The 16,830-nt window shown below is 37.0% G+C and overlaps 1 protein-coding gene across 46 annotated transcripts in view; it reads left to right on the forward strand.

Moving 5' to 3' along the window:
* The window catches only part of EIF3E (eukaryotic translation initiation factor 3 subunit E), a 242,319-nt gene that overhangs the window by 214,222 nt on the left and 11,267 nt on the right, over positions 1-16,830 (forward strand). For all 46 annotated transcript variants that reach the window (XM_078353293.1, XM_078353300.1, XM_078353296.1 and 43 more), the window contains 4 exons: positions 54-178; positions 14,107-14,233; positions 15,061-15,162; positions 16,527-16,636. In XM_078353293.1, the coding sequence (XP_078209419.1) occupies positions 54-178; positions 14,107-14,233; positions 15,061-15,162; positions 16,527-16,636 (464 nt within the window). The remainder of the gene's footprint in view (positions 1-53; positions 179-14,106; positions 14,234-15,060; positions 15,163-16,526; positions 16,637-16,830) is intronic.

The raw sequence follows: 16,830 nt of genomic DNA on the forward strand, positions 1-16,830 counted from the left end.
GCCTCTTGCTTGCATATTAATATTTCTTATGTATCCGTTTTTCAATCCTTCAGTCTGTGAGTTCTCCACTCCAGTCTCTTCAGCAGAGAACATGGCTTATTCACTGGTCCCTGTTTGTTTTCTTCAATCACCCCAAAGGTCGCGATAATATTATCGATCTCTTCCTTTACCAGCCACAGTAAGTTATTTTACTGTGTAATTTTGACTGTATTTAGATAAAATTATATGGAATTGTTTAAACTTAAAATATACTTTTCTTTTTATTTTTTTTATTTTTTTTAATTTTTTATTGGATTATAGGTTTTGGGGTACATGAGCAGAGCATGCAAGACAGTTGCGTAGGTACACACATGGCAGTGTGCTTTGCTTTTCTTCTCCCCTTCACCCACATTTGGCATTTCTCCCCAGGCTATCCCTCCCCACCTCCCCCTCCCACTGGCCCTCCCCTTTTCCCCCCAATAGTCCCCAGTGTTTAGTACTCCCCTTTCTGTGTCCATGTGTTCTCATTTTTCATCACCCACCTATGAGTGAGAATATGCGGTGTTTCATTTTCTGTTCTTGTGTCAGTTTGCTGAGGATGATGTTTTCCACATTCATCCATGTCCCTACAAACGACACGAACTCATCATTTCTGATTGCTGCATAATATTCCATGGTGTATATGTGCCACATTTTTCCAATCCAGTCTATTATCAATGGGCATTTGGGTTGATTCCAGGTCTTTGCTATTGTAAACAGTGCTGCAATGAACATTCGTGTACATGTGTCCTTATAGTAGAAGGATTTATAGTCTTTTGGATATATACCCAGTAATGGGATTGCTGGGTCAAATGGAATTTCTATTTCTAAGGCCTTGAGGAATCGCCACACTTGTTGTCACCTGTTTTTTTTCCCTTCATGTAGTAGATTTGTTTGTTATTGAAAAGCCTGCATGTGACTCTTAAGTAAATTATTTGACAAAGTGTACTCTAAGCCTTTAAAGTACGGTCCCTGGGCCAGCAGCATAGGCGTCATACAGAATCTTAAGATTCACTCTAGAACTAAATTATAATCTACATTTTAACAAGAGCCCAGGTAACTCATTTAAACATCAGAGCTTTAGAAATAAGGCTGTAAAACATGCTACTTGAAAGGATATGTGCATCCTGGGAAAGAATCTTATTATATCATCTTTTGCTCTGTCTACCAGCTTTGTTTAATCTTTTAGTGATGTGAAATTCACTGCTTATGAACTGTACCATTCTGTTGTTAGCTAGAAATTATTTTTTAAAATTTACTCTTCCTGTGGAACTCAAGTGCTTCTGAAACTTCTGCCTGTTGTTTCTTGTTTTTTTTTTTTTTTTGGAATGGCAGAAAACAATACTGCTTTATGGAAAGTCTTTAGGTGTTTGAAGATAACATTTACCCCTTTATGTTTCCTTCAGGCTAACTATCTCTAGTTTTATTAAATAACATAGTTTTTCAGACCCTATAGTATTTTGATTGTCTTTTTTAGATAATTTCTATTTATCTTCATAATTTATCTTCATAATTGACATTTTATTCTAGGATTGTCATCTAACTTTATAGATTACAGTGGCAATATTAGCTCCTATTACTTGTGCATATGCTTTTTATAGCCTAAGATTGCAATAGCATATTTTAACAATTGCTTCATGTTATGATTTATATTGTATTGACTGTATTATTGGGCAACTTTTACAACAACACTTTTTTTTTTGAGATAAGATCTGGCTCTGTTGCCCAGACTGGAGTGCAGTGGCACTATATAAGCTGACTGCCACCTCTACCTCCCTGGCTCAAGCCATCCTCTCACCTTAGCCTCCCAAGTAGCTGGGACTACAGGCACATGCCACCATGCCCAGCTAATTTTTCTATTTTTGGTAGAGACAGGGTTTTGCCATGTTGCCCAGGCTGGTCTCAAACTCCTGAGCTCAAGCAGTCTGCCTGCCTCAGTCTCCAAAAGTGCTGAGATTATAGGCGTGAGCCACTGAATCCAACCCTACATTAATACTTTTGGTTCATTTTTCTTAATTGTTCATCTGAATGAAGATTTTTTTATATTTTTGTTACATTTTATCTTACAGAAATGAAAATGGCTTCATGTGACAAATGAAATAATAAAAATTCTAAATCTTTACTGATATCCTCCAAAATCTGAAATACCCTATGTGCCATTATCAGATCAGTTACTTGAGGGAGGATTAGGGTGGGGTGTGGCTTAGATCTTAAATGATTTCATTTAAAAGAATTTTGGGTCCTGATGAATATATTTGTCAGTTTTTTAAAAGTATGCGTATATGGGAATATATTCTAACTTTGTGGAACAAAAAAATACCCTATTTGAGCATCCAGTAAAGCCTTCCTCCTCAAACATTTAAATTAGGTATACACTGAAAAGCCATTGGATATTTAGAAGGAAGAGAAAAATGACATTAAAATTATCTTTGGGACCGTTTTTACAGGCCAGTTCTTAAACATTTTGATCTTGGAACCCATTTACACTATTAAGAATTATTGAATGTAATTTTCTTTGCATTGCTTTTGTCTCTTGGTACATACAGTAAGTCCTCAATGTTTTCTCTATGTTAGAAACTGCAACTCTAAGGAAAACAATGAATAATGAAACCATTTTTTACCTCATCAGCTTCATATTGAAAGAGTGTCATTTGGTTTTAAAGTTGCAATTTCCAAGAACATACCGATGATATTAAGTAAGGATTTAACTGTATTAAAAATAAAAACAAATTAAAAATTTGCTTGTTAATAAATGGTAAATTGATTAGATTTAGCACATAATAGATTTTTTAATGAAAATAACTTTAAAAAAATTAATGTGACTGTGTGACAAACAAATTTAGTGTGACAAAAAGAGTGACATTGCTTTACGTTTTTGCAGACCTTCAATTGCTGGGTTAATTGACAGCTGGTTTTCATGCCTGCTTTCTTGAAATCTATTGTCATGTGTTGTTTTAACTGTATGACGAAAACCTAGCTTCACACAGGTAGTTGGAAAAGAAATGTTTTGTTAATATCCTTTTCTGATAGTTGTGAAGATTCTCTTTTGAATATAGTAAAACGCAACAAGAAGTAGATACAATAAAACTCAACACGGAGTAGTTTATTATTGTTATTATACTTTAAGGTTTGGGGTACATATGCAGATCGTGCAGGTTTGTTACATAGATATACATGTGCCATAGTGGTTTGCTACATCTGTCACCGTCATCTACATTAGGTATTTCTTCTAATGTTACCCCCTCATTCCCCCACCCGCCAACAGGGCTCGATGTGTGATGTTTCACTCCCTGTGTCCATGTGTTCTCATTGTTCAACAACCACTTATGAGTGAGGACATATGGTGTTTAGTTTTCTGTTCTTGTGTTCGTTTGCTGACAATGATGGTTTCCATCATCATCCATGTCCCTGCAAAGGACATGAACTCATCCTTTTTTATGGCTGCATAGTATTCCATGATGTGTGTGTGCCACATTTTCTTTATCCAGTCTATCATTGATGGACATTTGGGTTGGTTCCAAGTCTTTGCTATTGTAAACGGTGCTGCAAAAACATACATCTGCATGTGTCTTTATAATAGAATGTTTTAGGAAGTAGTTTTTTAAAAGATGGTTTTTAATATAGAATCTGAAACCATGTCATTAAAACTTTTTGGGATCCTAAACTATGCTGATATTCTAGACTATATTGAGCTATCTTGCACTTGGAATGGATCTTTTACTCATGCGTGATTTTATGGCAAAATTCATTGATTGTTCGGGAAATATATACTGGTCCAGAGAGTTACGCAGATATTCCAGTGTGTTGACATTATACAACACCAGAAAAACCACATTCATTAACATTATTACTAAACCCATTAGAAAAGGCTTTAAGTTAATGGAAAGCTTTCATGCTTCCAGTAGCTGATACAAATTTTCCAAAATTCTAGTTTTTCTTAAAAGCTCTAATTTTATCATTTGTTTTTCTTGAAGGACAGTCTCACTTCATTTTCTAGACATGTCTGCCGACTTTCCAACTCTGAATGTCTGAATAGCTTTGGTTTGTCTGTCATTATTTGAAGTAAAAGTAGTGTTCTGTGAGAAAAGCAGCTGGTTCATCCTGTTTCTAAGTTGCACAAGTGCTTTTCCTTAGGGACAACCATGACACTGAAGTACATATACCGCAGAGGCACTTTATGAATAGTTCCCATTTAGTCATGCAAAATACGAGAAAGATTAGTACTTACAGGTTGAAATTTTGTAAAATTAGTAATTTGTGCTACTTGATTCAAGGACATAGTTGAAAGTTTTTGTGGTTTTTAAAACTGCCAAAGTGTGGTGGTGAAAAATATAGGGACTACTACTATAGTTTGATGTCACCACTTTGATTTAGTCTGAAGTCCAAGAAGAGTTTGTTTGTTTATAATTTAGTAATTATTAGTAACAAATCAGTTTTAGAATATTTCTTTTGCTCCATTAAGAACCATCATGCCTGTGGAACTATTTTTTAGAACAGAAACAACCTTTGGAAAAGAAACCTACTCAGTAGTATGATGATTTTAATTGTTTGCAAAAGTACTGTGTTACTATTTTCACTGGCTATAGGGTCAGATTGCTGTCTTATTTTCTGTCTTGTTAAGTCTTCTTAATTTGATTTTTGCTTGATTCTAACTCTTTTCCTAATGGAAATATACCCGGGTGACTTGACAGATCATTGTTACACCCATTTCTTTAAGTGGGAGAGGTGCTTACTGTTGAGACTGTGTGTAATGTGCACATGGATGTCTATACTCAGTATGTGTTTTTCAGTCGTCTCTGATAGATTTATGAAGAAAGTATTTTTAATTTCTTTTAGCACAGTAGGTGGTTGGTTGAGTGCATTCAGTCGATATTATACATAGATTGTGAATTGCACACTTTTTTTTAAGTTTATTTTTTATATATATTTTCTTGCACTTTACATTCTGGGGTACCTGTGCAGAACATGCAGGATTGTTGCATAGGTACACACAACACATGGCAATGTAGTTTGCTGCCTCCATCCCCCCGTCACCTATATCTGGCATTTTTCCCCATGTTATCCCTCTCCAACTTCCCTACCCCTCACTGTCCCTCCCCTATTCTCTCCCAACAGATCCCAATGTGTGATGTTCCCCTCCCTGTGTCCATGTGTTCTCATTGTTCAGTACCCGCCTATGAGTGAGAACATCGGTGTTTGATTTTCTGTTCTTGGGTCAGTTTGCTGACAATGAGGGCTTCCAGATTCATCCAGGTTCCTACAAAGGACACAAACTCATTATTTTTTATGGCTGCGTAATATTCCATGGTGTATATGTGCCACATTTTCCTTGTCCAGTCTGTCATCATTGGGCATTTGGGTTGATTCCAGGTCTTGGCTATTGTAAACAGTGCCACAATGAACATACATGTGCAAATGTTTTTACAATAGAATGATTTATAATCCTTTGGATATATACCCAGTAATGGGATTGCTAGATCAAATGGAATTTCTGTTTCTAGGTCCTTGAGGAATTGCCACACTGTTTTCCACAATGGTTGAACTAATTTACACTCCTACGAACAGTGTAAAAGTGTTCCTATTTCTCTACATCCTCTCTAGCATCTGTTGTATCCAGATTTTTTAAATGATCACCATTCTAAGTGGCGTGAGATGGTATCTGAATGTAATTTTGGTTTGCATTTCTCTAATGACCAGTGATGGTGAGCATTTTTTGATATGTTTGTTGGCTGCATAAATGTCTTCTTTTGAAAAGTGTCTTTTCATGTACTTTGCCCACTTTTGAATGGGTTTGTTTTTGTTTTTCTTATAAATCTCTTTCAGTTCTTTGTAGATTCTGGATATTAGTCCTTTGTCATATGGGTAGATTGTAAAAATTTTTTCCCCTTCTTTTGGTTGCTGGTTCACTCTAATGATTGTTTCTTTTTTCCATTTGTCTATTTTGGCTTTTGTTGCTAGTGCTTTTGGTGTTTTAGTCATGAAGTCCTTGCCTATGCCTATGTCCTGAATGGTTTTGCCTAGGTTTTCTTCTAGGGTTTTTATGGTGTTAGGTCTTATGTTTAAGTCTTTAATTCATCTGGAGTTAATTTTAGTATAAGGTGTCAGGAAAGGGTCCAGTTTCTGTTTTCTGCACATAGCTAGCCAGTTTCCCCAACACCATTTATTAAACAGAGAATCCCTTCCCCATTGCTTATTTTTCTCAGGTTTGTCAAAGATCAGATGGCTGTAGATGTGAGGTGTTGCCTTTCAGGCCTCTGTTCTGTTCCATAGGTTTATATCTCTGTTTTGGTACCAGTACCATGCTGTTTTGATTACCGTAGCCTTGTAGTATAGTTTGAAGTCAGGTAGTGTGATGTATCCAGCTTTGTTCTTTTTGCTTAAAATAGTCTTGGCTATGTGGGCTCTCTTTTGGTTCCATATTAAGTTTAAGGTGGTTTTGTCCAGTTATGTGAAGAGGGTTACAGGTAGCTTGATGGGGATGGTATTGAATCCATAAATTACTTTGGGCACTGTGGCCATTTTCACAGTATTGATTCTTCTTAACCATTAGCATGGAATGTTTTTCCATCTATTTGTGTCCTTTCTTATTGCCTTGAGGTCCTTTATATCCTTTGTTAGTTGTATTCCTACGTATTTTATTCTCTTTGTAGCAGTTATGAATGGCAGTTCGCTCTTGATCTGGCTCTCTGTCTGTTATTGGTGTATAGGAATGCTTTTGATTTCTGCATATTAATTTTGTATCCTGACACTTTGCTGAAGTTGCTTGTCATCTTAAGGACATTTTGGGCTGAGACGATGGGGTCTTCTAAATAAACAATCATGTCCTATGCAAATAAGAGACAATTTGACTTCCTCCTTTCCTAATTGAATACCTTTTATTTCTTTTTCTTGCCTGATTGCTCTGTCTAGAACTTCCAATACTATATTGAATAGGAATGGTGACAGGGCATCCCTATGTAGTGCCAGATTTCAAAGGTAATGCTTCCAGTTTTTGCCCATTCATTATGATATTGGCTGTTGGTTTGTCTTAAATAGCTTTTATTATTTTGAGATACATTCTGTTGATAACTAGTGTATTGAGAGTTTTTAGCATAAAGGGCTGTTGAATTTTGTCGAAGGCCTTCTCTGCATCTATTGAGATAATCATGAGGTTTTTGTCTCTGGTTCTGTTTATGTGGTGGATAACGTTTATAGACTTGCATATGTTGAAACAGTCTTGCATCCCTGGGATGAAGCCTACTTGATCATGATGGATAAGCTTTTTGATGTGCTGTTGCAATCGGTTTGCCAGTATTATATTGAAGATTTTTACATCTGTGTTCATCATGGATATTGGCCTGAAATTTTTTGTTGTTGTTGAGTCTCTACCGGGTTTTGGTATCAGGAGGATGTTGGTCTCATGAAATGATTTGGGAAGGATTCCCTCTTTTTGGATTGTTTGGAATAGTTTCAGAAGGAGTGGTACCAGCTCCTCTTGTATGTCTGGTAGAATTCGCCTGTGAACCCATCTGGACCCGGGCTTTTTTTGGTTGGTAGGCTATTAATTGCTGCCTCACATTCAGCCTTTGTTATTGGTCTGTTCAGGGTTTTGACTTCTTCCTGGTTAAGGCTTGGGAGGGTACAAATGTCCAGGAATTTATCTATTTCTTCCAGGGTTACTGGTTTATGTGCATAGAGTTGTTTGTAGTAATCTCTGATGGTGGTTTTTATTTCTGTAGAGTCAGTGGTGATGTCACCTTTATTTATTTTTTATTGCATCTATTTGATTCTTCTCTCTTTTCTGTTTTATTAATCTGGCTAGCAGTCTATCTGTTTTCTTGATCTTTTTTGAAAAACTAGCTTCTGGATTTATTGAATTTTTTTTTTTGAAGGGTTTTTGTATCTCTGTCTCCTTCAGTTCTGCTTTGATCTTCGTTATTTCTTGTCTTCTGCTCGCTTTTTGAAGTTTCTTGATTTTGCTCCTCTGGCTCTTTCCATTTTGATTACAGGGTGTAAATTTTAGGTCTTCCTCGCTTCTCTGGTGGGCATTTATTGCTATAAATTTCGCTGTAGACGCTGCTTTAAATGTGTTCCAGATATTCTGGTAAGTTGTGTCTTCATCTCATTGGTTTCAAAGAACATCCTTATTTCTGCCTTTGTTTGATTGTTTATCTAGTCAACATTCAAGAGCCCGTTGTTCTGTTTCCGTGATGTTGTTTGGTGTTGAGTTAGTTTCTTAATCTTGAGTTCTAATTTGATTGCACTGTGGTCTGAGAGACTGTTTGTTATGATTTCCATTCTTTTGCATTTGCTGAGGAGTTACTTACTTCCAGTTATGTGGTCAGTTTTAGAGTAGGTGCAATGTGGTGCTGAGAAGAATGTATAGTCTTTGGATCTGGGGTGGAATGTTGCGTAGATGTCCATTAGGTTTGCTTGGTCCAGGTCTGAGTTCAAATCTTGGATATCTTTGCTAATTTTCTGTCTCGTCGATCTGTCTAATATTGACAGTGGAGTGTTGAAGTCTCCCCATATTATTGTGTGAGAGTCTAAGTCTCTTTGTAGGTCGTTAAGAACTTGCTTTATGTATCTGGGTGCTCCTGTATTGGATGTGTGTATATTTAGGATAGTTAGCTCCTCTTGTTGCATTGATCCTTTAGCATTATGTAATGCCCTTGTCTCTTTTGGTCTTTGTTGCTTTAAAGTCTATTTTATCAGAGACTAGGATTGCAACTCCTGCTTTTTTTAGCTCTACATTTGCTTTGTAAATCTTCCTTCTCCCTTCATTTCAAGACTGTGTGTGTCCTTGCACGAGTGATGGGTTTCCTAGATACAGCATGCTGATGAGTTTTGACTTTCTATCCAATTTGCCAATCTGTATCTTTTGATTGGGCATTTAGCCCATTTACATTTAGGGTTAATATTGTCATGTATAAATTTGATCCTGCATTTTGATGCCTGCTCGTTGTTTTGCCCATTAGTTGACCCGGTTTCTTCATTGTGTTGATGGTCTTTACCATTTGGTGTGTTTTTGGAGTGACTGGTACTTGTTGTTCCTTTCTATGCTTAGTGCTTCTTTCAGGAGCTCTTACAAGGCAGGCCTGGTGGTGATGAAATCTCTTAGCAGTTACTTGTTCTTAAAGGATTTTATTTCTCCTTTGCTTATGAAGCTTAGTTTGGCTGGATATGAAATTCTAGGTTGAAAGTTCTTTTCTTTAAGGATGTTGAATATTGGCTCTACCCACTCTCTTCTGGCTTGTAGGGTTTCTGCTGAGAGCTCAGTGTGAGTCTGATGGACTTCCCTTTGTGGGTAACCTGACCTTTCTCTCTGCTTCCCTTAGCATTTTTTCCTTCATTTCAATTCTGGTGAATCTGACAATTATGGGCCTTGGGGTTGCTCTTCTTGAGGAATATCTTTGTGGTGTTCTCTGTATTTCCTGGACTTGAGTGTTGGCCTCCCTTGCTAGGTTGGGGAAGTTCTCCTGGATAGTATCCTGAAGAGTGTTTTCTAGCTTGGATTCATTCTCTCCTTCACATTCAGGTACACCTATCAAATGCAGATTAGGTATTTTCATATAATCCCATATTTCTTGGAGGCTTTGTTCCTTTTTTTAGTCTTTTTTCCCTAATCTTGCCATTTTATTTTATTGAATTGAACTTCAATCTCTGATATTCTTTCTTCTATTTGGTCGATTCAGCCATTGAAACTTACTTGTGTATGCTTCGTGAAGTTCTGATGTTGTGTTTTTCAGTTCCATCACATCATTTATACTCTCCTCTAAGCTGTTTATTCTTGTTTGCATTTCACTAAATCTTTTTTCAAGGTTTTTAGTTTCTTTGCATTGGGTTAGAACATTTTCTTTTAGCTCAAAGAAGTTTGTTACTACCCACCTTCCGAAGCCTTGTTTCTGTCAATTCATCAGACTTATTCTCCATCCTGTTTTGTTCCCTTCCTGGTGTGGAGTTCTGATCCTTTGGAGGAGGAGAGGTATTCTGGATTTTAGTGTTTTCATCCTTTTGCACTGGTTTCTTCCCATCTTTGTGGATTTATCTACCTGTGGTCTTTGTTGTTGGTGACTTTCTAATGGGGTCTCTGAGTGGACGTCGTTTTTGTTGATGTTGAAATTATTTGTTTCTGGTTTTTAGTTTTCCTTCTATCAGTCAGGCCCCTTTGGTGTAGGACTGCTGGAGGTCCACTCCAGACCCTGCTTGCCTGGTTGGCTGCAGAACAGTAAGGGTTGCTGTCAGTTTCTTCTGTTATCTTTGTCCCAGAAGGGTACCTGCCAGATGTCAGCCTGAGCTCTCCTTTATAAGGTATCTCTTTGGATATATGGGGATCGGGGACCTGCTTGAGGAGACAGTCTGTCTCTTATAGGAGTTCAACTGCTGAGCTTGGAGCTCTGCTGTTCCAATCACAGCTGCAGGGCAGGTGCTTTCAAGTTCACTGCAGCGAAACTACTAACTCCCTTTTTTCCTAGGTGTTCTGTCCTGGGAAAGTGGGGCTTTATTTGTAAGTTTCTTACATGCTGCTGCCTTTTTATCAGAGATGCCCTGCCCAGCAAGGAGGTAATCTAGTCACAGTCTGCCAGCAGAAGCGTTGCTGAGCTGCCGTGGGCTCTGCCCATCTGCAGTGTGAACTTCCTTGTGGTTTTGTTTACAGAGGTACTGTTAGAACTGTCTTGGTAATGGTGGTCTGCCTCAGTAATGGCAGATAGTCTCCGTAATGGTGGTCTGCCTCAATAGTGGTGGTCTCCTGGGTAGTGACTGATAACCTTCCCCCGACCAAGCTAGACTGTCTGGGGTCCAGCTGCACTTGCTGTGAAACTCTCAATCCAGAGCGTTTCAGATTGCTGGTCTCTGTGGGCGTGATTGCCTGGCTCCCTGTTTCAAGCCCCTTTTTTTCAGTTGATTGGGTGGCTCTGTCTCCCAGGCATTCCAGGCATCAGTTGAGACCGCTACCCAGATTTGTGTGAATTTTTGTGTTGAGACCCCTGGCGACCCCTGGCATTGGCTGAAACAGCTGTGCTGGAAACTTGTGGTGGTTTTCGGCCCTGGAATCTCCTGGTCTGTGGGCAGTAAAAGGTCGTTTGGAAATGTAGTGGTTACTTACCCTCTGCATTGTTCTTGCTGGGAACTGCACTCCAGAGCTGTGCCTATTTGGCCATCATTGATCTCCTGCAGATATGTTTTCAAGCTTAAATTATAGTTGCAGGAAGTTTTAGACCTCATTGCAAATACAAAGGAAATTTCCTTGAAAGTGATTAATCTGCTATGTGATGACATGCTACAAGACAATATCAAAATTATAGAATTATACATTTGCAAATGCCTTTGTAAGTGTGCTCAATTAAAGTAATGTGCATGTCAGTTGATGTTTGATGTCAGCATTTACTACTGCCTGTGCATATTTTTACATTTCCTTTTTTTTTTTTTTTGAAGATGGAGTCTTGCTCTGTCGCCCAGGCTAGAGTGCAGCGGCGCCATCTTGGCTCATTGCAGTCTCCACCTTCTGGGTCCCTCGAGCGATTCTCTTGCCTCAGCCTCCAGCGTAGGTGGTATTACAGGTGCCTGCCACGATGCTCAGCTAATTTTTGTATTTTTAGTAGAGAGGTGGTTTCTCCACATTTGCTCAGCTGGTCTCAAACTCCTGACCTCAGGGGATCCACCTGCCTCAGCTTCCTAAAGCGCTAGGATTACAGGCATGAGCTACCACCCCCAGCCTACATTTTCTTTTTTTTTCTTTTTTTCTGAAGCAGGGTCTTGCTCTGTAACCCACATTGGGATTGCAATGGTGCAGTTAGTCACAGTTTATTGCAGCCTTGGCCACCTCGGCCACCTCAGCTCGGGCAATCTTCCACCTCAGTTTTTTGTTTTTTGTGGTTTTTTTTGTAGAGACTAGCTTTCACTATGTTGCCCAGGCTGGTCTTGAACTGGGCTCAAGCATTCCTCCCACCTCAGCCTCCCAAAGTCTTGGGATTACAGGCATGAGCCATAGCTCCTGGCCGTTTTTACGTTTTCAAGGACTAAATATGTAAAATCTTTTTACAGATTACATTATCAGGAAAACATTTGCAATACTTTTTAACGATATGGACCACTAAATTTGAAATTAATTAAGAAAAATTATTCCCAGTGAAGGAATTCCATCAGTAGATCTATAGTTTAGAAATTGGTTTCCCTTCTTTTTATATAAATATCTGGAATAATATTTTGAATTTTGTCTCTTGCTCACAAAGCCAAAAATATTTACTGTCTGGTCCTTTGCAAAAATTTTACTAGCTTCTGGAATACCCTTTCAGAAACAAGGAGTGGATTTCCCAAATAAGTAATCCTCCAGAAAAATAATATATATATGGTGCAATGGTGTAAACTTAGGATAAAGTAAAAATAAATATGAGTTTAACACTCTATACAACAAACCTATAGAAATATTTGTGTATAAATTGAGTTCAGATAAATTTATCCTGAGTCTCATAAACACGTACTAAAATTACCTACTTCAGCTTGGCACAGTGGCTCACGCCTGTAATCCCAGCACTTTGGAAGGCCAAGGCGGGTGGATCACTTGACTTGGCAGTTGGAGATCAGCCTGACTAACATGGTGAAACCCTGCCTCTACTAAAAATACAAAAAAGTTAGCCAGGTGAGGTGGTGTGTGCCGGTAGTTCCAGCTACTTGGGAGACTGAGGCAGGAGAATGGCTCAAACCCGGGAAGCGGAGGTTTCAATGAGTTGAGATGGCACCACTGCACTCCTGCCTGGGAGACAGGACAAAACTTTATCTCAAAAAAATAAAAAAAGAAAGAAATAATAAAATTACCTACTTTAAAACTGATATTAAGAAAAACAATCATGCTTTCTTGTGTTTGTGCATGATGCCTCTGGCAAGAGAAATAATTATTCCAAATGAGCATTGCACATTTAAAAATTTTTCATTTGAAACTTGAGCTTAATTTTTCAGATGATATATCTTGGCCAGTGTGTTTTTGATGACTTTTCCTAGGAACTATTTTATTTTTGAGTGGATATTCTTTTTATACTTTGCCTTGTTTAGAGGGCATTCAAGGTAGGCTGAGTGGGACTATATAGTATGAAGTGTTCGATTCTAGGATCCTGTAAGAGTTTAAGCGATGTTTTATGGGAGTCTATAATATAATAAAATATAGATTTATTAATCATTGCCTGGGGGAACTTAGAAGATAAGGTGTTAAAGCTGGACTCGGAAGGATGGCTAGAATTTAGGCTTTTAGGGGTTATGTGTTTGGGAGACCAATCTGTGTGGAGTGAACTTTAAGAAAAGAAAGAGGAACTGTCAGTGGTAGTGCGATGGGAGATGGAGCTAGATGGGTAGTTTGGGGCTTCAGTATTCATTCACCTAAGAGAAAGGGACTTTATTGACAAAAAATTCTGAGATTGGTATAGTGTCTGACACTCAAAGGTGCTAAATTAATACTTATTGGATAAATAAATAGGGAGCTATTTGAGGAAATTGAGTAGGAGAAACATAGGGTAAACACCTAGTTACGGAGGGTGGTCCGATGTTAATCATCACAACAGCAAGATTTGCTAAATATTAGCCAAGACCCTGTTATTTACCTAACATCTATGCCTTCCTAATTTTTACTGGTACCACTTTAACAAATGCCTTGTAATATTGTAATATTCCTTCTCCCTATTGCTTCCAGTCTTTCATCCCCTGAATTATTTAAGTGCCTGATTTTTTGACTAGTATGAGTGCTTTGCACATAGATTTTCACACATTTTTTCTAATGGGTGAATGAAAGTCATCACTTAGTAGTCTTTTGAAACAGACTGACAGTATGTGTTTGAGCCTTCCAAAATTCTTTTTACTCAAAAATAATAATAGGATAATTAGCCTCTTGATTGAGTCTTCCATCTTACTCCGTATTAAAGAACTAGTGGCTGGCATTCTCATTTGGATTCCTGAAATTGAATGCTGTTTTTAAATTTTCTTGGAGGAGATGCTCTTATAATACTCATTCTTAAGTGTCTACAATCTTAAGACTAATGAAATAGTACAATCTAATGGCCTGCTTGAGGGTTTTCTTAACTCACCCTGGGTAAGTTATTAATTTTTATATTTTTTTCTTAGGTATCTTAATGCAATTCAGACAATGTGTCCACACATTCTTCGCTATTTGACTACAGCAGTCATAACAAACAAGGATGTTCGAAAACGCCGGCAAGTGCTGAAAGATCTAGTTAAGGTTATTCAACAGGTAAAACTAAACACTGAGTGTTTTAAAAAGCACCTAAGCTTTAGGTCTAACCTCTTTTTCTAAAGTAAGAGTTAGTTCTTAAGGTAAAAATGCTTTTAGAAATAGGTGGGAGGAATTCATGAAGTTTAGAAGAGAGAAGAGCCTCAAATGGGCTTTTGTTGTCCTTAAGTCCAAGATCACAAGTTGGAAGTGGAATGATTATTACTGTCTGCTAGATCAACACTTAATATACATTGTGTATTTCTGTTTTTCTTATTGCAAAGAGTGAAGAAAATCTGGAACCTGGAGGTGGGGGGTCATTACCTGTATCATGGCTGAGCTTTATATACAATACAGTTTCACTAGACCCCAAGTTGGGCAAAAGGTTCAGGCAGCCATGCTGTTTGATATTTAGTGAGCTTGTCAGCAAAACCCATAGATTGGTAAAATAAATATTTAAGAATGAATTAAATGCAAAGAAGTTACTGTCATTCAGCAGGGAATGAATACCCTTATGCTTGGGGAAGATCTTTGCTGTTTATTGACTAAGGGAGACTTTTGGTAGTAGGGGAATTTGAAAACTTTCAGAATGCTTCTTGGATCAGAATTTAGAGAACTTGGTTTGAAAGATGTTACAAGCTTAAGGTGTGGTCTGGAATCAAGATAGGAACAAAATTGCTTTAAGAAGATGCTAGGTAATTTGATTAGAAATTAAGGAAGCAGAAAACAGATCTAGGTAATTTGATTAGAAAGTTAGGAAGCAGAAAACAGGAAGACTGGGAAATGCTGGGGCAATCTGCTAAACAGTGTTGAACCACACCTACCTTGACCTTTACTTATTTTTATAGGAGTCTTACACATATAAGGACCCAATTACAGAATTTGTTGAATGCTTATATGTTAACTTTGACTTTGATGGGGCTCAGAAAAAGCTGAGGGAATGTGAATCAGTAAGTATGATTTTTTTACTTACAAATTTATAATCTTAAATTTTTGGATATTTTAAAATTAATCTTGCAGTATCTTCATTAAAATAATGAAGTGTAATTATAACAGAAATATGTTTGTTAATCTTAAAATGGCCTAAATGGCTTGTTTATTAACCCTAAAATGACTTAAATGGCTTATGTTTATTAATCTTAAAATAGGAATGTGCTAGAGTAATGACTTTTTTAATGTTATTGCCATCTATTTATCCCTTTTGTGAGGGAAGTTTGTTAAAATATTGGGAGTAACTTAAATTCAAAGATGTATCTATAATTCCACATCTTATCTTGAATGAGTAAATATAATATTTCGTATGTATAAGCCAAGTCACTTTGAATTGCAATATATGGAGTGTTTTTAATTTTGTTTCATAGGAGGGCTTTTCGTTAGAATTTTTCACACGGTTGGATTTAACATTTGTGATAACCACTCAGTTCATTGTAGTTACAAGTTTTATAGCTGCAGTACCTCCTGTTTAACAACTGGAAGAGTAAGATTATAGTTGTTTTGAAAAATTAGTTTACAAGTTTTAAGAAACTAAACTAAGAATTTTACCTGCTAAATGTAGTCACAGTTACTAGATTCACAAGTTACTAGTCATAAGTTTCATCCTTTGAATGAAAATTTTAGCACAAAATGGGCAATTTGTTGACCAAGATTTTATTTCTCTAAGAAAAAAACTGATAATGCAAATATACATTCCCTGGTGATTTTCAAACATTAGACGGAGTAGAAAATTAGAATCCAGATGGTAATTTGTGTTTTTCATAGTCCTTTCATTATTAAGTAAACATTTGTGTATATTCATTATACTAAATGTCTAGGTTTTGCTGTTAAAAGACCTAGAGGGCACTTGGTTGCTGTTCTTGAAGTTAAAACATTCTTTTTTAATTATGCCATCTATGGCATAGGAGCCACCTTTTGCATTCTTTTCCTTTCTGATTTCTAGGTCTACTTAAAGTTACAGAAATACTCAGGGCTTTAGTTCATTTGTAACTGTTTTAAATAGTTGGAAAAGATTATGTTATCTGCAGAGCATTTATGTAGAATAATGGATGGTACCAAACTTTGTTGTCAGAAGGCTACTTTTTTACTTAAAAGTTATCAGTGGAACAAGAAAACATAGCAGTTTTTAGGTCTTTATTTTGTGGTATTCTTTTTACTACTTATTTAAATCATTAAAGATTTGAAAACAGTATTCTAGAAAGTGCTGTGGTATAGAACTCATGATATTAGAATGGAAAAATAAAGCAGACAGAATATTTGATTCAAGTTTCAGGCAATTGCCTGTCAGAATAATTAATTTTTGTTGTATTTGTACATGTAGGTGCTTGTGAATGACTTCTTCTTGGTGGCCTGTCTTGAAGATTTCATTGAAAATGCCCGTCTCTTCATATTTGAAACTTTCTGTCGCATCCACCAGTGTATCAGCATTAAGTAAGAACACTGTGATTTGATTTGTATTTCTACTTTAAAATTCCTGGAAATTTCCATTTATTGTGTATTTACACTTAATAGAATTCCAGTTAATTGGATTTTTATTTCCCTTTGCTTTCAGAAGAACAATGAAACAATTTGATAATTTATTTAAAAACCTAACTTTTGCTACAGGCTCAGATATTTTTAGCTAG

The sequence above is a fragment of the Callithrix jacchus genome, chromosome 16, assembly GCF_049354715.1.
Source record: "Callithrix jacchus isolate 240 chromosome 16, calJac240_pri, whole genome shotgun sequence".
Taxonomy (NCBI): Eukaryota; Metazoa; Chordata; class Mammalia; order Primates; family Cebidae; genus Callithrix; species Callithrix jacchus.